The sequence below is a fragment of the Typopeltis vanoorti genome, chromosome 1 (assembly GCF_054136105.1).
Source record: "Typopeltis vanoorti isolate ZY-2024b chromosome 1, IOZ_Tvanoo_1.0, whole genome shotgun sequence".
In the NCBI taxonomy this organism is placed as follows: domain Eukaryota; kingdom Metazoa; phylum Arthropoda; class Arachnida; order Uropygi; family Thelyphonidae; genus Typopeltis; species Typopeltis vanoorti.
In genome coordinates this window covers 150721623-150749035 of record NC_143549.1, presented here as the reverse complement: position 1 = coordinate 150749035, position 27413 = coordinate 150721623, and the positions used below count along the sequence as shown (strand labels likewise).

The 27413-nt window shown below is 34.2% G+C and overlaps 1 protein-coding gene across 1 annotated transcript; it reads right to left on the bottom strand.

Annotated features, from left to right (window-relative positions):
- Nucleotides 1–1088: 1088 nt before the first annotated feature.
- LOC150110539 (growth hormone secretagogue receptor type 1-like) lies at nucleotides 1089–21432 on the bottom strand. Its single transcript, XM_090400606.1, has 2 exons — nucleotides 21054–21432; nucleotides 1089–1834 (listed from the first exon to the last, which is right to left on the bottom strand). Exons 1-2 carry the CDS (start codon nucleotides 21430–21432, stop codon nucleotides 1089–1091), a joined length of 1125 nt encoding a protein of 374 aa, XP_090256732.1.
- Nucleotides 21433–27413: the final 5981 nt, after the last annotated feature.

Below are 27413 nucleotides of genomic sequence, written 5' to 3'. Positions count from 1 at the left end.
GTCTTAAGGGAGATTATGTTGAAAAATAAAAATAATTTTGAAATTACAAATTCGTTTTTTTTTTTTTTCATTGTTAGACTGAAACCTTTTCAGACCACCCTCGTAAGTCGCTAAATCTAGCCAATGGCCGTTCCATAATTTAGTCTGCAAGAAATTTCATAATTTCTTGCAGACTAAAAGCATGCAAGAAATTATGACTCATTTTAAGTAATTTTCATCTAATGACTTATAAACATTTATATTTCCTAAAGAACTACCATGTTTCTTCACTGATATCCGGCCGGCTGTCTTCTTTTATTCAATCTGAAAACCGATCTCATATTGACGTGATCGATATTTCAGACATTTCGTACAAACTCGAATAATAACAACCCAGTGGCAGCGATTCCAGTAACATGCTGCTCAAGTAGTGACTTTCCCTATTCCTTTCATTCTCCAGTGAGTGTTTCTTATTTACAGTCCTGCGAAACTGAACACTTACTTAAAGATAGAGTAATTCATAACCTCATTCTTCGAACCAGAAAAGCTTAAAAGAAAATGCGATCACTCATACATGTAAATGTTTTTTTTTCCTCAAATGACGGGAATATTGTCAAAATAGATTGCTGATTCACTATTGTAAATGTATTTAAAATATTCTGCAAAATTCGTCTTCAATCCTGTAAATAAAATTGTTTGAAACAATGAATAAAAATTATTATTTCATGAAAACCAGGAATGCTATTCAAACATGTCTTTGTTTGAATAGCATTCCTCTGAAGTTACTTTTTTATTCATGTTAAGGATCAGTTAATTTAGAATCAATTTTTTGTTTAGATTTTTATTTAAAAAAATTATTTCAAGAGACTATTATATATAATGGGCCGGTTGACACCAAGAAATTTGGTGCCTAAACACTAGAATGATTAGCAAGCTCGATGATCCATTAATTGGATTTTGATTATTTAAAAAAACAAAAGTTGCACAGTCTTTTAGTCAATACGAAGCTAGTTATCATTATCCGTCAACCTTTGTTCACTCTTTTCACATAAATTTATGTATAAAACTACTTTTACCTGCTTATTACAAACATATCAGCACTGTTTATTCTAAAGACTCAGTTTGACACTGTTTGTAGACAAAGAACTACCAGTAAGAACAACCTTCGTTCTCCCTCCTGCTTTACAACCAAGCACCCTCAATAAAGAATCCCTAAACTTAGAAGAAATTGCATTGTAGAGAAGAGGATTGAGGGCAGAGTTTGCATAAAGCATCAGTCGACAGAAATAAAGAAGATTGTAATATGCTTCCATTCCTAATTCTTGAACTTTTTCTGGAGTGGTTAGAGCTATCCAGACAGTAAAAGCTCTAAAAGGAAGCAGACATAAAAAGAAACAAAGGAGAACAGCAATTAACATCACTACCACCTGTTTCCTTGCTCTCATGCGTCTTTTTTCAGAAGATGATGATAAAGTTTCACTAATTGCTACTAGATGTCGCACAATGTAACAATACACTATCACTAATGCCAACGATGGGATAAAAAATAACGTTACTATAACGGCTAAAAAATAAAAACGCTGCCATAACGTACGTACTGTAGTTAAACACACCGGAACATAAGTGCCATCCTGGTATTCCGCTTGGGTGTAATTTACAATAGCCAACACAGGTGAAGTAATAATAATGGCTACTAGCCAAATAGCAAAAATTATAATCAATGCTCTCATTTTAGTGAAGGTATAACTGGCTTTCAATGGACGACAAATGGCGTAAAAACGTTCGAAGCTGATAGCGAGCATGGTAAGGATAGAACTATGAGCAACGGTCATTTCCACATAAGGGACAGCTTTACCTGAAAGGAAAAAAATCATCTTGTTAATAACATAATTATCAGATTAGCAGAAAAGAAAAAAATTTAATATTTACAAACGAAGGGCAAAAGAAATACGAAAGATTTGTTATATTATATTAATTTGAACAAGCTGGTCTTCCTTTTTATTTATTTTTTTATTTTTGATACGCTCTGATTTTCCTTTGTTTTTCATTTCTGCGAAATTCAAACATTTATCTTTGAATTTCGCAGATATCAGAAGTATCACTAAAGGTTATTCACCCTAAATCCAAACTTCATAGCTGCATTCTATCCTCTGTATAGAAATTGCTTAGTGGTAAGTACTTGTAAACTACACAATAGTTGTCACTTGCCGATAACATATAATTAACTGAGGTTTATACTTTCTTAATATTCCCTTTTCACAAGCGCATTGACTAGTGTCCAAAATATACCAACACTTTTGTTAGACTTAAAAAAGCTTTTAGCATTTTCTATTTAACGAAAAGTTGGTGGGTCGGTAGGCGGGTTGGTGGATGGATGACCAGTTTTTCCAGCCGAAAAAATGGATACAAATAATGGAAAGAAAGGGGAATTTCAAACAGGGATCCGTTTCTCAAAGAATTAACGTTTCCTTCTACGCTTCAAGCAATCGCTACTGTAAGATTAAACCTATTGTATGCTTCACATTATTCAGCGAAAAATCAATTTGCACTAATTTGAGTGAGAATAATTTCCCTTTAGGTTATCTCATTCAAATCTTCAGTAATGTGATACGATGATTAGATTAGATTTCGTGATTATAGTACGAGATTAGATTTCGACATCTCAGTTGGAGTATCACTACACATTTCCTTAATTTCTAACTTTATTAATTTTTATTCAATACTAGTATAAGAACATAGTGTTACTTACAATACGAAAATTTTATTTATCTGTTATTTTTCTATTAGTATTATATTCAAGATATTAGTTACGCCATCTGGATGCAAAAAAGGTAAGTCTAAGGAATTGATTAACTTGGTTGGTACAAATGATTTGAGAATCGAGAAGTATTCTAAGGAAGGATGTAAAGTGTTTGCACTTCACATTTTTCCTTTGGTCTCCTGTGGGTCTTTTTTGTAGGTCTCCTTCGTAGGTCTCCTGCCACGCTATAATAGGAGCGAACCGAGGAGGAGGACGGCGTTGGTACCAAATGAATTAATACGCAGGTTGTGCAGAAGGAATGATGTAAGATTTGTAGATCTGTGGTTTGTGTTTGACGGAAAGAAAGATTTGTATAATGCTGATGGATTTAAGTGGTGCATTTAAGTGGTTTTCAGTGTTAGGTGTCTGGAGATCTTTGTTCACCGAGCATGCTGAAGCATCAATTGAGGAAAACTTAAGTTATTAGGATGGAAGTAGGCGAGTTTGTTTGGAGGCACCCATGAGGCCAGTGAGTGTGAGAATGACCAAATGCTGAATCTAGTTTCTCAAGCAAAATTATTGAATAGGGTAGTCTATTCAGGAAGTAAAGGTGGGTGAGGGCCTAAAGGAATGCTGCAGGTTCTATCTACTAATGTCAGAAGTATTAGGAACAAGAAGGAGGAGTTTTCGTCATTGGCTACTGTAAAAGTTATAGACATTAGTGAGACTTGGCTAACAGCAAATGATGTTTGCAGTGATAGAATGCGAAGGGTTTAGTATATTCAGGGAAGATAGAGAAGATTGGATGGGGAGGGACACTGCTGCTGACAGCGGATGTATTTCAGCCAAAAAGAATATGAGATAGGCTGGAGGATGGATGTTTATTTGAAGTAGCCTTATGTCATATGAAGTAAGACAAAATATACAGGAAAAATGTAGAGTTGGATGTTGTTGTTGTAGGTCATGAGGTTCTAAGAATGATCTGGAAGATGCCCATTGGCAAATTAGTAGTACAAAGTACAGGTCGAGTGATTATTATAGGGGACTTCAACTATGGAGATATAGACAGGAAGGAAGAAAGGGACTAAGGGGGGTGGTGTCAAGGTACTAGACTTGGTTATTATTATTATTATTATCTGAGCCCTCCAGGGAGTCAAGAACTCATCGAGGGAGGCTGTAAATTACTCAACCCAGCTATTCTACCTTCCCTTAAATTCATTTACACTAGATGCACTCACTACGCCTAAGGGCAAATTATTCCACTCACTCACTGTTCTCTGGGAGAAAAACTTAGCTCTTATCCCTTTCTAGACTGAGAACAACCTTAACTTCCATGGATGACCCCGTGTTCTCTCTCTCCCCGCCTTCCATATAACGAAAAATTTCATCATTTGAAATGTTATAACACCCATTAAAATTTATAGACCTCTATCTTCTAAGACCAGAAGAACAATCCATAACTAAGGTGGCCACATTGCCTCTGATTAGTGAAAGCAACAATGCGCTCTTGACTTGGGAATTTGTAAAACATGAAGAATATTCTGTCACGAAGGGGTATATGTGGAACTATAAGGCAGGTGATTATGACAAGCTCAGGAAGAAGCTTAAATATGTGTATGGCATAAAACATTGCTGGGTAAGAATGTTAGTAGTACATGGGAGATAGTTAAGAGGCATCTAGAGGAAGCAATATTAAATTGTATACCTAAGGTAAGGAGAGTTAATCAGGTATGATTTAGATTGATGAGTAATATTATTAAGCATGAGCTGTAGAAGAAGAAAATGCTGTGGACGGTATATAAGGATAAAGGTGACCAGCAAACTCATGAACAGTACAAGGCTCAGGCAAGAAAGGTAACCATCATGGTAAGAAGGCAAAATCAGATTAAGAAAATAATCTAGCCTATCAGGCCAAAGGAAACCCACAGAGTGTTATTTCGTTACGTGCAAGAAAGAGGAAGAATGACTATGGAATATTAACCTTAATGAGTGATGATGATGACGAGGTGGCAGAAGCAGGTGAAATATTTGAGTTCCCGAGTGACCACTTTGCAAGTGTATATCATTCAAGTGAGGTTACTGCTGTAACAGACAGGTGTGGGAACAGACGTATGAATTGGAGGTTCTTAGGATATTACAGAATATCAATGTACGAGATATGGGATTATATCAGTGTGGGATTATATGACACATCAGCTCGGGTTTGATGAAAATGTGCAAGAGAACAAGCAATACCTCTGACCAGGCTCTTTAATTTAAGCCTTGGCTCTGGTAGAGTTCCAAGAGAATGGTAAAAGGGCAAAATAGTTCCCTCGCATAAGGGAAGTTCTAAGACTACAGTAGCAAATTATAGACCGATTGGTATCTCGGGTTTGGTGATAAAAGTACTAGAAAATTATTCAAAGAGAGGATTCAAGAATGGGTGGATGAAATTACGATACTGTATGATGGGAAACGTGGCTTTGTGAAGGGTCGGTCATGCCTTAGTAATTTACTAACTTTTTATAATAGAGTAACAGCTGATTTGGAAAACGGAAATGGGCTACAGATCATTCTGCTGGATTTTGCAAAGACATTTGATAGAATACCACATGAAACTCTTTTAAGCAAGCAAATTAGAACAAATGGGGATGGATATGACACTGATTATGTGGATAAGAGGGTGGTGATGGACAGATCAAAAAATGGTATATGGAGGAGCAAAATCAAGGCGAAAACAGGCGACTAGTGGTGGCTGCAAGGTTCACTGCTGAGACCGCTGCTGTTTAATTTAAATGATATAGGAAATGATAAATTATATAGTCATAAATGATCTAGGAAATAACCTGAAAGTAAATATTTAGTTGTTTGCTGATAATGCGAAATCAGGTAGAGTAATAGTTAATCTTAGAGGTGATGTGGAGAGCTTGAAGGAGAATTTAGATAGGCTGTCAGTATGAGAAAAATATAATAGGCTTCAGTTTAATGTGGAGAAATGTAACGTTGTGCATTTTGGGATAAATCGATTACCAACTGTGTACCATATTGATGAAACTATACTGTAGGAAATAGATGAAGCTAGAGATTTAGGGGTAGTGATAGACAGAGAGTTAAAGTTTAGGGGACATATTGCTAAGGTTGCTAAAGTAGCCCATAAGATTAATTGGCTATTTAAGAACGCACTAACAAGTAAAGATAAGGTAGTTGTTATCCCTCTTTATTAGGCCTTGATACGTCCACATCTAAATTAATGAGCTGGTCTGGTCTCCTCCTGGGTTTCTCGGAGATGAGGAAGCGGTAGGAGAGATTCATAGATGAGCACCAAGATGGTGACTGGTCTGTGGAATGTTCCCTATGAGAATAGAATGAAGGTGTGTGAATTGCAGAAGTTGGCTAATAAGAGAAAAAGAGGGATATGATAGAAACATTTAAGTTGTTTATAGAATGTTATAAGACTGATGCAGGGGAAAATGTTTCAGCACTCGGCTAGAGGGGTCAGAACAGGAGTTCATTCCCGGAAGTTAAAGAAAGGTGAGGACTGATTCTTTTTTTTTTTTTTTTGCTTGAATGAGTGGAATGGGTTGCCAGAGTCAACTGTGAGAGCTTTGTCTGTCAGTGGGTTCAAGGAGAGGAATGATAGATCGCATGGATAGTTTGGATCTCCCGCGATGAGTTTTCGGACTTCATGGAGGTGTCCTTACAATACTACTACTACTAATAATAATGAATAATTTACTTATTAATAATAGCAGAAATGATCTCATTCAATACCTACATAAAATATTTGACCAGAATCAATTATTTATCATATTAAAATAAAAATTAGGTATGGTCTAAACTTTTCTTATATGATGTTCACTCTGAAATGACACCAGTTCGCTTTGTTTGTAATAGAGATCCGTTTCTCAAAGGATTCGTTTAAATGTGTTTACTGACGTGACCTTCAAAACAAAATTATCACACAATTATCTCTTATTTCATTGAAATCAAGTTATTTCAAACACAAATAAAAAATCTGTTTTCGATATCCAATCATAATGATATTTAAGATGATTTTAAAATACATTTAAAATTACAATAAAATCAGTATTCGTAAAACCAATTAAACATATTGACTCAGTATGAAACACTCAGAAACTGCTTTATATAATAAATATTTAAATAATATAAATGGATTAGGAATAATTCACAAATTTATTCCTTCATCAAAAACAGTAAGGCTTATTTCAAACAGAATGAATGAGCCAACTTGGACAACGCAGTCGTTATAATATAACGTTTGTGTATGAGTTGCCTAAGAAAATATAATAAAAGGATATTGAGATGATTCAATAAATTAAAAAATGAATAAATATTCTAATGTCTTTATATTCTCTGAAGAGAACAAGGGGAGTACTAACATTTAGTAATCTAGTAAGTTGGTCTCCATCCTTGGCTGCAGACAATAACAGAGTTACTGACTAACAGAGGAATATTGAAGACATTGAGAAAGAGTACGTTAAACTACTTTTGCCATTTAATGATCCTAAATCCTAAATCCTTATGGAGCTAAAACCCAAGTTTCGGGGGGGGGGGAATATCTGCTTGCATTTTTCAAAGATCATCAAACCCGTAAACATGTTCTGAAAAATTTTCTTTAGTCAGTGAATAGAATAGAATAAAACCTATTCTGGCGATCTAATAAGATAAAATCAAAAATTGCCGTAAGAAACGTTCTAAACGTCTTTTAGAGCGGTTCGCCAAATTACGGAACCGTTAATATTATTCTAATTATAATGAAGTTCTACGAGGGTGGTATGAAAAGTTCTCGGCCTCGACAACAGAAGGCAACACTATCGGCAAGTTTTCTTTTTCTAAGTTGGTACATCTGTCATAAGCATCCATGTGAAATTGCAAGTCATTCTATCAAGTAGTTTGCTTCGTACAGCTGTCTGAAGCAAAAGTGATGTCTGTATCCTTTGAAATGGATAAAATTGAGTATAGTGCGATCATAAAATTCTTTGTAAAAGAAGGTTTAACGCCAAAAGAAATTCATTCGAAGTTCATAAAAGTTTATGGTCACTCTTCTCCTTCATTTTCGACAATTAAGAAATGGGCTGCCGAATTTAAACGTGGCCGTACCAGCCTTGAAGATGATCCACGTGAAGGACGTCCAAATAGTGTAACAACACCAAAATTCATTGATGAAGCGCACGATATGGTAGTGGATGACGGGCGACTCAAAATGCCTGAAATTGCTGAGACTACAGGCATTTCAAAAGAACGAGTAGGCTATAATATTTATGCATGAATAATTGAAAATGAAAAAGCTTTGTACAAGATGGGTGACGCTCTTGCTCACAGCAGATGAAACGCACTCGCATGAAAATCTCTGAACAGTGCTTGGAGCGTTTTAACAAGAATGAAACTGATATTGTGCGTCGATTTATTACTATGGATGAGACTTGGATTCGTCATTACACACCAGAATCCAAACAGCAGTCAAAATACTGGACAGAAGTCGGTTGTTCAGCGCCAAAGAAGACAACGTCGGTTCCATTCAGCAGGAAAAGTCATGGCATCGGTGTTTGGGGATCCTGAAGGCATTTTGTTTATTAATTATCTTGAAAAGGGTAAAAAAATAACCGGGGAATATTATTGAGATCTTTTAACCAGACTAGACGAACAACGTCGTGAGAAAACACCCGGTTTGCAGAATCAAAAATCATCTTTCATCAGGACAATGCACATGCACACAAAGGTGTTTTGGCAATGGGAAAATTAAGGGATCTGCACTATGAATTTTTAGAACATCCACCCTATTCCCCAGATTGAGCTCTCTCTGACTTCTATCTCTTCCCAAAACTAAAATGTTTTCTCTCTGGTCACCGTTTTTCTTCGAATCAAGAGGTGATTGAAGCTATAGAGGGGTATTTTGCAGATCTTACTGAGAACCACTACAGGGACGGCATAATGGCGCTGGAGCATCGCTGGAATAAATGTATAAGTCTTAAGAAAGATTATGTTGAAAAATAATTTTGAAATTATAAATTCGTTTTTTCATTGTTAGGCCGAGACTTTTCAGACCACCTTCGCATAATAATATTATTATAATTATCAAAAACTAATTATAATTTTGTGCAACTATATATTCCTCTACACTTGTAGCAACGACAGATTTAAAAAAAAATTCACAACTAGTATTTATAATCATAATTACAAAATTTAACTATTAACTCGTTCTCGTGTAATTGCCATTACGCATCCGATGTACAGTGGTTGGAAATAATGTGTTGCGACATTATACTGGTTTGACAATGCATCACATGAGAGCTTCTGTGAGCATTATTCTCATAACTGCACCCATTAGGATGATAAACATCTTTACATGCATCACTTGTTGTTGTTTGCTGTTTGTCTTTACATATAACAAACAAGTGTGTGTGTGTGTGTGAAAGGAAACAGAATGGATGTTGACAAGAGCGTTGCTAAGAGCTTAACAAAACTTAACTTGCTTCCAAAGTTCATCGTGACGTCATTTTTTTCTTCTTTTCTAATTGGTAAATCCGTCTCCATTATATTATTTTATTGGTTTTCATTCACTTCTATCCTTAAAGTAATATTTGCATTCCTTATACGTTTCCGACTGTTGAAATTGCACTAAGAATCGGATATAAAGCAAAGAATATTACTTTTCTTCTGCCCAAATTGCCTTTCCAATCAACTAAATATATTTTTCGTTTTTTAATGTTTCAGGAAGATGATTAAATTCTCTATTCTTTCTAAAATTTCTAATAAAAGTCATACTCTTTGAGTCACGATAGTCACTGAAAAATTCAACTAAAGACAGTTTTTGTTCCCTCATAATAGAATATGATACGGGCTATCAAAACCGAAGTGAGAAGACCATTGAATGGTAGCGTAGCACATAATGATACAAAGAACAGCTCACGTTATCTGAGAAATAAAAATGATCCCCTCAAAGTAGTTTTAGTCCTTACGCTTTGGAATTTGGAAATCAATATGTTTATATCGATCTTTTCTGACAGCGCCAGAAAGAGAAGAGCGAGAAAGAAAGAGAGAAAGAGAGAGAGAGAGAGGGGGGGGCGCTTTATCAGTGTCATGAAGACATTATTTCCAGCCTATAGTATCTCAGACCTTTTAGAAAAGATCAACGTCTTCCTTTTTAAAAGTTCGTAGGTTGTTTTTACTTGAACAATAAAGTATTTCATGTTGCTCAAAGGCACACACATATAAACAGCTACATCGTAAACTTCGAATGTTCATGTTTTGGCCTTAATAGGAAATTAGTGACCAGAAGAACCTCTGTAGCTCAGTCGGTACGGTATCGACGAAGCCATTTGTTCGGAAAGACTCAGGTTCGATTCTCGTTTATGACGCCAAGAACCTTTATCAGGCATTTTCGGCTAAAGGTGAGTTAAGCGGTCTCATGTGGAGGATCTTCCCTCCCCCGAAAATCCGGTATTCATCTCTCAAAACAGGAAAAGGCCCCGGGCTAGGAAGTAGTAACTTCTGACCACTAGCTCATATCAGATCCAAATGTTAATAATTGCATCCTGGATAATCCCATATGCTACCAACACAATGATCAGAAGTTAGGCAGCATACCTCAAATTAATACACAACCATTTTTAATCCAAACAGCAGAAGTCACAAATCATTCCCAAAGCACGCAGATAAACTGATAGTGCATAAAGTTCGTTTTTTTGCTTCTGTGCAAATTTGAAGCTGTATCATGAGAAAGGTATACTTTTCAGTGCACTAAAGAATATTAATAGTGAACCTTTTCTAGTCAGTATGCCCTTTTATTAGGTCCTTTCTGATTGGCTAACTGGGACTGTCTTTACACATCTCTTGTATAATGGCAGATCATGTGAAATAAATAATTCTAGATTACCGTTTTTGTATATATATAGACTAAATGATTTTCATCTTGATGGAAAAAACATACCTTAGAAATTATTTTTCTCCAGATATTTTAGATAACAGCCATCTTGCGTTGTTAACATTTTGTTTTAAACTTCGCACATCTCTTCTTATTTTCTTTTGTCTCCTAATCGTTTTTATATAAAAACCGACGCGTTCTCAAACAAGTCCTATTTCAAACCATCAATAAATAAGCATCACACTAAAATGTCTGGTTTTTAAATTTTGTTTTTTTCTTCGCATAGAGAAAACCATACTTCTTGCATGAAAAAGACTCACATGGTTTATTCAGCAGTAGTTTTATCGAATTCTAATAACTGCATTAACTGAATATGATATGCAAAACACGGAGTTGTGGAATCTGATAAAAGCATCTACCAGTTTTTATACAAAGAGCACCATTCCCATTCTCTGTTACAGCACACTGGATTTTATAGCAGTGAGGAGTCTTTTAAAAAAACATAAACTTCTCGGAGCATTGTTTGCATTACAGTGCGATGTATTCTCCATGCAGAACGCAAATGTAAGAAAAAAAGTGGCAAAATATCAAACTTTGGTATAATTTTGCATACTATTAGCAAATATATTTTAAAAACGCATTCTAGCATTAACTTAAGAGTTTGTTTCCGTCTAGAAAATCCATACAAAATCATTTCATATGATAAGCTAATGACAGCTCGCATTTCTGTTATCTAATAAATGTGCATGCCTTCTTTTTTTAATAAAGTGATAAATGCATTTCTATAGTTCGCTTCTTGTTATATATCAAAAGAAGCTCCAAGGAGTTTCTTTCATCAGTATGCAAACTATCATGGGCATTTCGGTCTCAATAATGTTTATATTTATATATATATATATATAAACAAAAATCTTAAACAAATCTAAGATATTGTCTTCGATTTGCATTATTTGAACAAGTAGACGTGCATGCCCTGTAGCTAAATCTAAAAACTTTATCCATCTTTACTTAGAGGCAATAAATTTCAGCTATAGAATTTTGCGGTTAGCTAGCGTACAAAAAGAATGTTCGTTAGGTGTAAATAACCCTTAACACAATTAGATTGAATCTCGATCTAAAGTAGGCACAATATGTGTTTTTTTATGAAAAAAAAACATCGACTTAAGTTCTTGTGTGTGGGGGGGGGATCTGTTTCTACAGAAATGGGGTTTGCTTACCATCAACCAACTATAACCATTAACACATTAAGCATAACAAAACAGTTCTGAAATGTATTTAATAAATAAATAGAAACACACCTTATGATTTTCAAATTAAAACATTTAAGATAAAGTAGCAGCTTGTAAATTGAATAATTTAAGACCACATGGTCAGTGTTATATATAAAAATTCTGTTCATCAAACGTAATCTTCATTCCGATGAAATAATAAACAATATTCCTTGAATTCGACTGATTTACTATTTTATACGCTGCGAAATTGAGAAATATTCTAGAACTCGTAATTTTAAAATACTGATCAAACAAGGAAGCTACACACGTGGAACTTTCAGCCTATTCGACAGGTTAATCGTTGTATAGTAACTATGTCTGTTATTCTCTTGATACGACAATGAATTAAGGGAGTGTATACTTGAATCATAGTGAAGGACTAAACTGGCGAAATGCAGAATCCTTTATCTATCATTACCAGAAGGCTATGATCGACTCTACTCGTATATTGCAATATCTCAGAGAAAAAAACTGCTATTGGAATAACAATACATTCTTTTGCATCTTCTTCTTTATTCATTTTTCGATATATGCTAAAGTCTCATATTCTTGCTTCCAAAGATCACTTAGATTGAACAATAGCAAAAGAAGCGGTTGACGTGGTGCAAATAGTAGAATGTTTGAAGTAAGAGAGAAAGAGAGAACTCTTTCTTTCTTTTCTTCCCCCTACCGACTCTCGCTAGAGTCCGCTGTGAAACACGAGATAAAAGAGAATCGAACTCAATCAAGTCCTCCGACGTAAGTCAAACAATAGAAATAAGAGAAAACTCTGGTTGCCCTTGGCAACGGATTTTAGTTTCGAATTGGTTCCAGCGACCGAGGAGTGCTTTGATCCAATGGGTTGCGATGAGATTCGTGAAAATTTCTGAACCACTTAGCATTGCACTGGAATTTAGAAATAAAAAATAAAGCTGGCACTAAACATGTTTGTTTTACCCAAACGCGTTCTCTCTCTCTCTCTCTCTCTCTCTCTCTCTCTCTCTCTCTCTCTCTCTCTTTCTCTCTCAGCAAGTACAGTATATTTACTCGTGAGGGGAGTACTGACAGTCAGAAAAGCAGAAACCTGAAGGAAACAAAGTTTTGATTTCACACTGAGACGAAATAGAAAAGAAATTGCTCACCATAATGTATTTCCTAGACAGTGTGCGGCTATTTATTATAAACAGATATTACGTTTCAATCTATTCGTCACAATAATAGATTATCTTGCCTGCATTCACAGAGTAAATTGTTATGACCTTTTCTTTTGAATTCTACGCTCTACATCTGGATACCTTAAATCGTTTCAAGAGAACAAAAATTTTTCTTTGAATTGCCAAAAGACTTTGAATAAAATAATAGTTTCTTCCGAGAAACTGTTGGCCAACTCTTTTCGACACACACACACACTCGAATTCCTACATCCAATAATATAATTTAGCAGCTTATGCTAAATTACCTCCAAATCCAATGATTCACAGGCTTTTAAACTTCTTCCCCTTGTTGTCCCGAAACAATAAAATGCTCTCATGTGCTTTAGAAGTATGCCAAGGAACGAGTGCTATAAACATTGACAGATGGCAGTGACAGTTGTTAAGACCAGTCGCTTCCAAACAACCTTAACCTAGCAAAAGTTATTTCATTAACGAGTCTTCACTCGTCTGAACGACAATTTATATTCTCGTGTTCCTTTAAAACTTTAATTAGCGTTCCGCTATGAGCACGTTAAGGAAGAGATGCGTTAAGGAAGGACGTGAATAGAGAATTAAAAATTTAATGGCGATTGATCAAAGTGCATCTTAGTGGATGTAAGAAACTTTTGTGGCTTATAGTATTCAGCATGCTACTCGTGCGTTACTTAACATACGTGAGACTAACCATTTCATTGCTGAACACGTTTACAATAACAATATGCCGTCAGCTGACAACAAAACAGCGAGTATGTGTAACGTAGCAAAAGAGGAACATTTATGCTACGTAGAATGTTATGGCAACAAAGTGGTTAATGTTCTGTAGGTGTTAGGTTGCCAGTGTAAGTTCAAAATTCCTATAAAAAGAAGGGAGCGGAGAAACAGTCTTTTTGTAACAGTAGCGAAATATACCAGTCGTGTTTCTCAAACTAATTTTTGTTGCTTGATCTCATATATGAAATCATTAGTATACGTTTGCTATCCTCCGATGGCAAACATATTTTTAACGTATTACATTTAAAATTAGATTAATAAAATAAATCCTGTAACATTTTTTATTCGAAAAGTGAGTAAGCAGATTTCTTTTATCTAATTTTGTAACGAAAAGTAGGCCTTTTAACCGTCACCGATGGTGAGCTTGAAACTGTCAGTGAATCACGACTTTGAAGGAACCGGTAAATGACAAGTGATGGCATCTCGCTGGTCTAAACCGTAACAGATACACCGTATATTATATATGAAAAAGCGTGAGAATTTGGGTTGATTTTTTTTTAAGCTGTGGGCTTAATAAGCAAGTTTCTGGATAAAAAACCTTACTGGCATTCCCCAAAGATCGCAATAAAAAGACAAATTTTTCAGAATAAATAAAATTTATATGTTGCTCTTTTTTTCTTTCTACCCCACGATTATAATATCACCGGTTTCATAGTGAAAAATATCAACTTAGTAAATTCTGTGTATTTCTGCATGCACTGGGTATATTTTGTGGGAGTGGAATCATCTTGCATTGACTTAAAAACTATATGAATGACTTACATCAGCGCTATACATAATTTAGTTTGACTCTTATTGTAGTATTGATTATTTTGAAGATAATTTTCATAGGAGATAATGAAACAAAGGCTCTATGTTCTATTTCTAGTTTGAGATAGTCTCTAATAATAAGCAGAATTATTAATGAATAATCTGTCGCAAAAGATTAACTATAGATTTTTCTTTTTCCAGCAAGTGCATAGATGCGCGCGCGCGTGTGTGTGTGTGTGTGTGTGCGTGCGTGCGTGTGTGTGTGTGTGTGTGTGTGTGTGTGTGTGTGTGTGTGTGTGTGTGTGTGTGTGTGTGTGTGTGTGTGTGTGTGTGTGTGTGTGTGTGTGTGTGTGTGTGTGTGTGTGTGTGTGTGTGTGTGTGTGTGTGTGTGTGTGTGTGTGTGCGTGCGTGCGTGCGTGCGTGCGTGCGTGTGTTTCATAAATGACCACAAAGAAACATCATTGTGAAAAAAAGCTATATTAGCATATCTTTTATTAGAGAAATTAGAGACTTGCGGAAAAATATAACATAAAGGCAAAAATGATCAGTCTGCTATACAATTCTTTTCAGTGAGTTTCACCAGCTAGTGAACGAAATCAAAAAGTAAACGATTCTGCACACCAGTTGGAGAAATTGATCTATCTGTTGCGTTTGTATTGAGGATCGTTTACTTTTTGGTTTCGTTCACTAGTTGTATCACGTTCACTGAACAGAATTAGCTGAAGTAGTTCATCATTCATTCATTCGTCCACTGTTCATTGGAGACCTGAAGTAGCTTGAAAAAGTTCAATGTTATCCTTCATATATGTCTTCTCTGATTTGGTCGCAAGCCCATTCTTTCATTAAAATTCATCAATGATTATATTCGGATATTCTGCAATGATTTCTACATAGAAAGTACTTTTTGATCAAATGAACTAACTTCACCAGTTAGACCACTAAACAAAAATGACGTTCTGTATAGGATTTAAATTTTAGTAGTGAACACATTTGGATTTACTATTTTTGGAAATACAGCATATATCGGATTGTATGGGAACAATACGGAGAGACATAAACACTATCATTTCAGATCGGCTAACTGACCTGCAGTTGAAAAGTCATATTTATAAGTCATGTGTACTGATTCCTAGATGAGTGAATCCAGGTCTGTCTAACTAAAGTGTACTTTCTTTAGCACTATGGAAACACTCTTCACTTCACCCTACTGTTTATGAGGTACTTTAGTATACTACTCCCAGGTGAGGATCTTCCGTAGCTTAGTCGTATACACAAAGCCTTTTCGTTGGAAAAACATAGGTTCAAATTTCATACAGGACGCATCGAATCTTTATAGGAATTTTTTTCATGCGAAGGTGAGTTAGCCAATATTATACGAAGACCAGAGGGTTTTTTCATCCGAAAGCTCTGATTTTCCTCCCAAACAAAAAGCAAAAAGGCCAGAAGAATAACACGCAATTTAGCGACATAATACGCTGATCTCATAGCCTTTGGCTACTTTGAACGTAATTCTAAACAAAAACCATCAGTAATCCGAGCTGAAATTTTACTCTCTCTTGGAAAGTAGTTTAGCACAAGTAAAACCATTAAAGAATTATATCCATGTTTCCTTTAAGATTAGAAAAAGTATTATCTGTAAAGGACTGATTAGTGGATCCTGTACCTGTATGATAGTGACCTGCTTTACTGATACTACATAAGACAGATTTATTTGTATTTATAAGAATTTAATTTAGTTTGAAATTTGAACTATGTCATGGGACTTAGATTTGTGCTTCAGAGTAAACTATATGAAACTAGCTCATATAGTTTACTCTGAAGAATTGTTCTATTGTAGTAATAATCATGAATTTCCCATTTTTACTAAACTGGAAGCACAGAAACATTACTAAATGGAGATTAATATTTTTTCCTTTGCATTAATAGAATTTTCATATTATTTAAATAAATAAATAATATATAAAGAACTTCTTATAAACCAGAATTTTTAGCTTTACTCGACTTGCTGTTAGCTACATTTGTGCTCGTTGGCCAAGCAGAGAAACAACATGAAGTGCTGTTATCCACTAGTCTTGGTCAGTCCTAATAGAAGTACAAAACATTTTTTTTGTGCATGTAGTTATTTGTATCCAAAGTTAAATTACCCGTTGCTTTACATCAACTCAATGCATGAAATAAAAAGAACAAAATGTGGAAATAAAAACTTATATTTAACTAAAACAAAAACGGGGTAGTCGCGTTTGCTATTCAAGCACTATGTACTTTAACAAGGTTTGCTATACTTTTGAAATAACAGTGGCATCTATACGTCAGCTAAAAAAAACTTAGTGAACAAAATAGAAGTAATAGTCTGAAGGCTAAGTGCAGTCCGAATTTTACTTTAGTTCTAAAAGAGAAATAATGTTTACCAGTTGAGAAAAATGTACTCTCTACGACTGACTACATCAGTTTCACACCTCGAGGGAGATGTAGTCAGTTGAAAAGCGTTACAAACACAAAGGTAGTGCAGTACGCCTTATTGACTGGCCTACACATTTAGAATCAAGAAGCCTCACTGAGAAAACAATGGAGTGACTGAGCGGTGTGATAAATATCTAGCAAAAGCACAAAAGAAAGAGCAAGAGGACACGCTCGGATGTAGAGGTCTATCATCAGTGACAAAAAGTTATCTTTTATACGCCCAAGACAGGAAACAGCAAAGATAAGTGTAGACCGAGCAATCGAAGAGTAAATGTTTCTTAAGATTTTAGATCGTCCAAAACAAATTAAACTGCCGATTGAAATGAAAATCAACTTAGCCAAGTACAGCAGCCATAATTACTGTATAAATATTCCTCTGAACGAATACTTCTTATCCATATGATGAATCCGAAAAGTTAGGATAAACAGCATATAGACCTATGTATAGGGCTACGGATTTTAACATTTTGCTGTTCACCAACTACTTTTAGTTGTCATATTAAAAGAAATGACTCGGAATGAATAGAATGAAATAATGATATCGGTAAAATGGAAAGGGCCTGAAAGTTTCCTATATCTAAGAAACTTATTTTTGTTTTTATCCCATTCGTTGATCTAAATTACCAAGCATTAAGTCAACTTGAGAATCCATATATCACTACGATGGTCTACTGACTGAATTCGTTTCCTCTACTTTGTTCATTGGCATGGACAGATTTATTCCACATGAGTCATATTCATTCCGATAAATGGGGTGTATTATTTCACAGAACAAGACGGGTTTGCCTCCCAATAGACAACGATAGTGAGCTATCTGATTGGAAATAATATTTCTGATGTCTTTCTTTCTCTTTTGTCTGCCACAATGAAATATGGCTAGACATTCAAAGACCAGTTCTAACAATCGTAGAGGGAAAAAAAAAAACAAAGGGACACCTAATAAGTGAAATAGATGTAACTTCGACAACGTACATTGCACTGTATAGGGACACATACAATTTTCATAAAGAAATTCTAAAATGGATGAATATGAAAGAGTACTTACTTTATCCATTAAAAATTCATACTTTATTTATTTTAAGAGCTATAATATGAATAGTAGCTCAAGACTATTCATTCGGAGGCGAGAAAAAGAATAAAATAAATCTTCACTGAAGTATCAAAAGCGATCTTCATTTACATATTATCTAAATGTATGTATCTATGTATTGTACATTTAACAAGATTGTTAATAAACACATATTTAAAGAAGGAAAAATACCTAATGATTCATGAAAGAGCCAAACAATACCAATTCTCAAAAAAGGACAAAACGGATCTAGAGAACGACCAAAGATTAATCAGCTTTGCACAGCATTAACATTTATACAAAAAAAAATTGGAAATGTAAAAAATTATTTAAGGAAATTATTTGATGAATAACAGGGATTTATCATAAATAGATTAGCAATAAATCGAATGTTTATATTAAAGAAAATAATTAAAGAAAATAATAAAAGAAATCAGTTAAATGCTTCATTTAAATCAATAAAAACACATGTCAAGAGAAGTCGTGTGTTTTATTGATTTAATTGAAGCATTTGATAGAATAGAGTTAAAGCACGATACTACATTAAACATAAGAAAAGCAAATTGTTCTGAAATTTGTTTTTCAGGAAAAAAATCACAAAAAAGTTTCAGAAAAAATAAATAAATTCATGACAATGATGGACTGAAGAAATTAAAATAACCAAAGGATTGATGATATAAATTAAAAATAAGCGGATATGCTGAAGATATAAACCAAAAAGGCAGCAGGGAAAAAATGATCCTAGAGAAGCCATGAGATGTAAATTAGAAATCGCAGTAAAAACAATTTAGCACATTCGTAAGAATAGATATTTAGGAATAAAACTAAATAACTATAGCATCACATAAAATGAATTACAAAAACATGCAATAAAAGCTAGTAGAATATCCAAATGTTCTAAGAGCCTTATCTGGTAGAATAGGAGCATACTTAAAGAAACAAACAAAAAAAAAAGAATACGTAAAAGAATTGTTACATCAGTACTAACATATGCAACATATATACGAGCACGAAGTAAAAGAAAATTAGACAAAGGAATGAAATTATTGCAAGGAAAATGTTTTAAAATATTTGAAAACTTAACATCGAACAAAATTAGGGACATTTGCAAATATCATAAAATTCTAAAATACAGCCAATAAATCACTAGATTCAAAAACTAAAACAAGAATGGAAAAATCATATAAAAAAAATGCCTAATAACAGATAAGTAAATAACTGTTACCAAAGAGGAAGAAAAGCAGAGTAAGATTGAGAAGATTGTAGAACTGTCTTGAAAACAGCGACTCTACAAGCAATTAGGTTAAACAGAAGAAGAAGAGTATTGTATATAAATTGCAAACTAACACATAGCTTTATTAATTAAAAAACTTGCAGCACAAAGTGTGCTACCACAGCAACAATTTGTCTGTTTTTATTTTCTGTTAAGAAAACAAATCTCAAATAAAGAACTAGTTTCTATACCATCATTACAAATATAAATTCCTTATTATACCAAATAACACATCAAATTTTCCACTGTAAGTCAAAATGTTTGAGTGCCATGTTTTGGTAAGGATTTCCAATGTCAAATTTATCCAAGTGATTTAAGAAGACATGAAACATATGACAAACTGACGAATTCGTCACCCAAAAGGCCATAAGATTTTCTCTGTAAACAGCTTTGTTGTTTTATTCATCAACTGAAGAAGCTTTAGACATGAATTATACACAAAATATCAGAAAGAGGAGCCAAAATAGAATGGGTATCTTTTTTAGAGAACCAGTAAGTCTAGAATAAAGGACAGCAATGCTATTGCGAATTATTTGTATATAATAATATAAATTACAATATATTTTCAAGTATTGTAAGGGAAATAATATACGATAATATGACAGAATGCTTCGACCTGCCTCTAGATTGAAAAGAAGTGTCAATACGAATCTTGTTATTAAGAAAGCCAGGACGGATATTGCGAAGCGATTTTCTGGATAGGACGAAGATATTTCCTTCCTCAGATAAAGAAGCAGAACTAAAATCGCATTCAGTTAACAAGTAATCACATATAATCACAAATATAAACATATAATCACCTCACCTCTTGCAGTTTTAATTGCCGGCTCATTTTAATTGCACATACTAATTTAAATTAACCGTTTGCAACAGGACTATACTTGTGAGGAAAATGCAATATTATCCTTCGATAGAAAAGTCGTGGTTCGAATCTGGTCTAAGGAAATGAGTAGTCGTTTATTCGATTTTCAAGTGGAGGCGAATTAGCTCATTTTTCATCCAGAAAACCAGCCAGTAGACACACAATCAACAGACGTAAAACACGGTCTCATAACTATAGTTATTCTGGTCGTAATTACAAAGAAACTCAACTCAACATTACGCGACAGATCAGAAACCTAACGACGATATAATTATAGGATTTATCCTTAACGTTGTGTTAAGATATGCTTTTTTTTGTAATCATTTAAATTAATGTCTGTTCCTATTCTATATGTTGAAAAATGTATGCAAAGAAACAAAGAAAATGAAATGATTGAAGAAGCGAAGTTAGTATATTTCTAGATTAATATCACAGAAAAGTACAATTGTTCCGAAATATTTTGTTAAGAAATCCATTTTCCTTTATAGATTAGAAGCCGTTTATTCAGTCGGGATTGGGTTGTTTTAAATTAACGGTCAAAGTAACTAAGGACAAAGCAACTATTAACAGAGATAAAACACCAGCGTCATGGCTAGTGTTTTATATCTGTTAAATGAGAGTGTTCTTCCAGTCGGTTTGCCAGCTTTTCGGAATGAAAAACTCGAGTTTGTAGGAGATAAATTTTATAAATTTGCATTGAATTATTTCTTAAATAAGTACTAAATAAAATGCATATATCTGAACGTATCTTGGTAAATACTTAATGTATTAATTGTCTATACATTGAGCATCGTAAGCATTAAGATACACTACTAAACAGACTATACAGCATGCTTACTTACACATCGGCTCTCCTAGAAACCAAGTCTCCGGTTGAGAATAGAGTTCGAATAGCACAGGCGGAACACACACCAAAAGAAGAAGTAAGTCAGCAACACTGAGATTGATCAGAAAGACATTGGTACTGTTTCTCATTTCTTTCGTCCTACACACCACTAAGGGAACCAGAATGTTTCCAGTAGTCCCTACAGTCAGTATTAGTGCGCAGATTATTGTAGCTGCCATGCGGATATATGGTGGAAAGTCCAAGATGGGATTGTATTCATTAGAAATAGATTCGGCAGTGCAGTTGATGCTAAAGTTGACGTGAATACTTTCCGAACTGTTGCTGACATCAAAAGCTTCTTTTAGACATGACACATTGTTAATCGCATATGTCATATTAGAATCATTTAAAATATTAAAGAATATCTTTATTTTATTAAAGCAATTTTCAAATTAATTCTTACTCTCAGCGGGGATTCTTGCAGATAACAAAAGTGGAATTTGTAGCAAGAGCACAGTTACTAACAGCGACACTATGAACCTATTATCCTCCGATTCTCTGAATGATCGATAGCCACGTGGTAGTCATCCCATAACTGTTTACTTGGTAAATAGCTGAACATATTAAGAATGGTTGTGAATTTTTACACCTTATTCGGCTTATTTTTCACAAAAAACTGACTTGTGTAATTCTGTCATTACAAAGAAAATGCAATGGAGGTGTTTTGTTGTAAAATTGCGTAATCTCGAAGACAGGTTGGGCTTCTGATATCACGAAAGTCATACTATCGTAATATTCCTGAAGAGTTTTGCCATCATAAAATATCTGAAATTTTTGCTTAGCACATTAGCCGTATTTGAAATAAAGTATTAGTTATATTATGGAAGTATTCAACATGCACAGAATTTAACTTTCTATTACCAAGCTAGTGAAATAGCTCACCTCAGTTTTAACCGAATAAAAGTTGTTATCATTTTCCAGCTTTTGTAATTAATGCATGTCCACTTTTTTTGGTGACTACGATTAGCACAAGTTGTACGCTTAAAAAATAAAAGAGTGCTTTAACATTAATTCATTATATATCACTATCAAAACCTCGAAGAAATAAATGCCACTGAGGAATTTTAATCAATACAAATGAACTCATCGATACTGACCAAGCAAATCCATATCATCAGACAGTACGTTGACCAATAAGAATCCACAGGCATCAGATCATAGCCGACTAAATCTCAATAACTCCACACTTCACGAAATTATTTCTTTTGCAGCCTTCTCGTCATTTATCAACACATCAATCGTAATTGTATGTAAAGCAGGTTAACTCTGTAATTTCCATCATATAAAGACAATGAACGTTATAGGACCTTCTGCCACAGTCGGGTAACACTCGGGTCAACGCACGTATCTTCAAGAAAAGTGTGACGTTAATTTCGTCTCATCTCCCAGTAGTCGGTAGTTGGGAAGCGCGAGAGCGAGTGGGGGGGGGGGAGATGAAGAGCGCATGCGCGGTCGAAAACAATCAAGAAGCGGAAAGATTCAAGGGTATTTGTCCGAAGTCCGTGATAGAGAGCAGGAGCGGGAAGGAGCAAAGAGAGAGAGAAGCAAGTGTAGCCATCTGTGGAATGAGAACTTTTATTAAGGAGTGGAGAATGTGGACGCATAAGTCACAATGAAAAGGCAGATAACAGAAGGTAACATTCCATAGCTTACTCCTTGACAACCGCAGCAGTAAATTAAGTGATAAGCAGACATTTATAACCTGAAATCTTATCGTGCAGAATAATTATGGTTCTCAGTTCTTCTTCCGGATACTCTACATTTTCGATCTCTCTACATAGTAGTATTACAAAAGTACTAATCAGACTAAAACCTTTCAGGTCGAGCATTTTGAGAAATAGTCTCTGTTTTATAAGTAAACAATGCCTACTCATCTCTTTTTCTGGCGCTGTTTCTGTTTGGCTTTTCTTAGAGACTGCGATCTTAGAGACTGTGTTTAAACTATTCTGGCTCAGTTTTGTAAGCAGGAAATCTACGGCTTCTACCAAATAAATAATCAAACTCATCAAGTAATAAGTAATCAGATAAATCAAAATTAGTATTTATATCGCTATTATGTTAATAAATGGTTTCAAATAATTACAATTTAAATGCACACAAGAATAGCTTTTATACTATTACGTAATGATGTTCCCTATCTTACTGCACCTCTCCCCCATTTTTAAGGGGAAAAAATCAATCACTTTAACCCATTGTATGATATACAGTTAACTAAAAGTGATTGGTTGGTTAATTCTTTATGATACAGGAACTACTTTTTGCTGAACTGGCCCACAAGTCGTTCCTCTGAAAACTGTTATTCTAAGATACATTCCTCTTCTCATATTTCAATTTATGATCCCTAATCTATGTTCCTGATTTTTTTTTCTCCGCACTAAATCTAGTTTTCTATATTTTAACTGCTATATATTCGTTACTCAGCATCTAAGGCTGTTGCATGAATTGCGGGATATGGGATTGGATTATAAAATACCAGTTTCGATAAGAGGTTGGCTGAGCGACAGATATCAAACTTGTCATTCACTCTTTACATTAATGATCTTGGGAAGGTTTTAACAGGTGACATACAGCTATTTGCTGATCCAAAGACAGGTAGAGACAAAGACAAAGACAGGCTGATATGCAGTACTTACAGAATAATTTGAATAAGCTGGAATTATGGGCATGTGAAAATGGCTATCACTTCGATGTTAGTAAATATAAAGTTAGGCACTGTAGTATAATAGATATCTAAAGGCTTGTTATATCGGCGAGATTATTCTAGATGAAACTGATTAGGCTAGGGACTTTGGAGGTTTAATATATAAGAAGTTGAAGTTCAAGGACCATATAACAAAAATTGCGAATATAATACAACTCAGAAAATAATTGCAATGCTGAAAGGAACGCTGACATGTAAGAATAAGGAAGTACTTTTTCCTCTTTACACGGCTTTGATATGACCTCATCTAGACTATAGTGCGCAGATCTGATCTCCTGGTTTCAGAGGTGATGCAGAGAGAGCGGAGAGGGTGTTAAAGATGATATGATATCTAGATTGTGAAATGCATATTATGAGAAGAAACTGAAAATATGTGAGCTGCAGGTGCTACTGGATATGAGAAAGAAGAAAGATGGAATTTTTGATTTTTCGGAGGGTAGGGAGAGAGGGCATCCAGAGAAGTTGAGAATGAATGCAATCAAGAAACAGCGATCAAGGCCTGGAATGGCTTCCCTTTGGAAGTGACAAGTGCAGGTAGTGTAAATGAATTCAAGAGAAAGTATGATAAGTGGTGACAATTATGGGTGATAGTGACCTCCCTCGATCAGTCTATGATTCTCTGGAGGTCTTTTGTTATAATAATAATAATAATAATATGTTCCAGCCTAACGCAGATCTAGGTCCACTGTCTCTTGAGCCACTTCGAACCAGAATCTACATACAAGCTATTAATTTCGAGCCAATTACATGTCCCGATGTTCTCATCTCACTGAATTGTGTGTATTCTCAGGTCGGTTTGCCTGTTTTTAAGATTAAAAAATCAGAGCTACCAAGGAAGAAAACCTTACCACCATAAGGATAACTCCAAATTCAGTTGAAAGAAAACGTATTTTATTCTGACTATATATTCTTCACGTAAGGAATGAAAATGAAACAAAAGTCTCTTTCAACCAAACGGATATATTATGTCATCAATGATTCCGTACTTTGAGGGCAATAGCTCCTCCTTTCGTTCCATTATATAATTATCAAAACTAGATATCGTAAATAAGTACTTTATTTATCTAAGTTTAATAAACTGATAAATTTTTACCTGATTTTACAACTACATGTATATATGATTAATGCATAAAAATTGATATATCGCGTATTTCGAATTTTTTTTAATAATTGTAAGTATAATGGTCATGGTACTATAGCATTAAAAAATATATGAATATAAATACAACGGATAGTCGCGAATTTAGTGAACAAAAATGTGGTTAATTACGGATCTTGCAGATTTATTATCGTATCTGTAATGTATTTTTTAATAGCAAAAATAAAAATGCATATTTGTATCGGTTCTGGGCTTTGATCTACAGATAAACATGATCTTAAATGTGCAAAAAAGAAAATCAGCTAGTAAGAAAGCCACACATGCATTACCTCTTTCACGTGTGAGTTACTTCCAAAACAACAGAATTTCAAACTAAGAGCTACGACTGCTTCGTTTGTTCGCTACTCACGCATTTAATTCCATGTTGCTCTCTTCAAAGTTTAATGTGAGTGGGTGTTCGGATAATTCTTTTTCGATAACATTAGTTTTGGAAGATGTTAATCCACTCGAATAAGCTTCTCTGCAACAAAGCAGTTGCTATACTTTCTGTAAAACGTCAGTGAATTTCAGAATCTTCAAATTTATCCCACAAAATCAAAATACTACATGCTGTTCTTAGACGCATGTAATCAGCGGGATGCCATGTTTACGCGGATAATTCAGCAAGACGACTTACGAACATGAATATTTTGTTAAAATAAGAATGGATTTTCATATTTAATAATGTATGCGCATTAAATAGTGAAGCATAACTGAAAAATAAATATATAAATAAAACATCGTAGATAGTTTACTTTGTTATTTACTCTTAGAGTAATTTCTATCTCTGCTCATTCTGTCGTCTTCTCTTAGCATCTGTCGTGAGGAGAATAAACCTCAAAAATGCCTTTTTTTACTAAATGTACAAGACTGACACACAATTAAATACCACAAAATACCATAGCTTATTTAAGCAGTACCTATTTTAATAATTTGGCTTAATGGTTAAACCAAATTATTTCTTGTGTAATATATGTTCATTTCTACAAGGAAAATGTAAGAATATAAGACAAATGCAGTGTACGCAACCATAATTAAGGTTGCGTACATATTAACCGTTCTCTGATTGAACGGATTTTAGGCATATTTGGTATTTTTGATGTGACCATTATTAAAATTGATTGAGACATTCAATTTTGGTTTTAATCAGTCCATTTTTCTTAGTGATATTTAGTAAAGTGATTCAACAGTTAAAAACTTGTAACTCCTCTCTGACTAAATTGAAATTTAATGAAATACTGGAAGATCACTGCGAAACTTTGTCGAGTCACTTGATTTTTGTTGTAAATCTGATCATTTTAGTAGTAGACATAATTTGGTAAAATCATTCTAAAGAACAAAAAGCAGTAATTCCTCACTGTAGACTTTTATCTACAGCGAAAGACTCTTATGTTGTGGCCTTCAGTATTTTAGCACCTCACTTTAAAGAAATTTGCTAATATATGTATTTATTAAAATTGATTATTATACTTTCAGTTTCTTGTGTTTGAATCATTTTAGTGAAACAAGTACGCATATCTATTGCAAAAATGGTTCTTATTCTTCAGCACGTAGTTTGCATATACAAGTATGTTGTTGCGAAGTACGTTTTTATGATTGCTTGAAATCATTTACTTGCAAGCTCTTCAGAGGTGAGCTTTATTTGTTGCAGCTACTTTAATCATCTAGAAATTGCAAAATAATACTAAACAAAAGGACAAAAATTTTAATTATTCAAATATTTAAATTCTCTGAGCAGTTTATAAAGCACTGTTGGCTTCCTTTTTTTAGATGATTCGGGTGTCGTGGCCTTCAGTATTTCAGCACAGCACTTAATTCGCGATTATTATTTATATTACTGGAATTTCCAGCACTTCCACAGATTCGAAAAATAACTGCAAAATCTGAATCAGGATATGTACGTATCCTATCATTCATCATTTTATTCATTTATTTTTTCATATCATGTCCAGTGGTATGTTTTAACAGAATAACTTTCTAAGTCATAAACTCCTATTTCGATAATAATAATAATAATAATAATAATAATAATAATAATAATAATAATAGGGAAGTTAATGCCATCTCCACTGTCTGTTTTGGAAAACACGGAAGTAACTAACGCTATAAAGCCATTGTGTTCTCGAAACAGATAAGTGGCTTTTTTATTTTATTTTATTTTATTTACTCGTTGTGTGTGTATGGATGGGTATGGGTATGAAAAACCGTTTCTGGGAAGAAACAACAGTTTCACCTCCATATGAGACAGCTTAATTGGCCTTGAACTATTAAATAAAAAAAAAAAACATTATAAATATTCTTCGCTTCCTCAATAGGATTCTAATCCAGTCTTTCCAACTAACGAGCAAACCAACGATATCCTCATGAATAAGTTACAGAAGTACTTCGATAGTCTGCAATATTTTTCAAAGTGTGTCGAACAATATCTATCAATCTGCTAATATTTACTTATTTCGGAGCTCTAGAAAATTATACTC

Bases quoted from the DNA above. Each gene is read 5' to 3' on its own strand.
- LOC150110539 (XM_090400606.1), bottom strand. From the start codon at position 21,432: ATGACATATGCGATTAACAATGTGTCATGTCTAAAAGAAGCTTTTGAT. The intron at 1,835-21,053 runs GTAAGTAAGCAT...TTTTCCTTTCAG, and splicing joins GTTTCTAGGAGAGCCGATGT to GTAAAGCTGTCCCTTATGTG.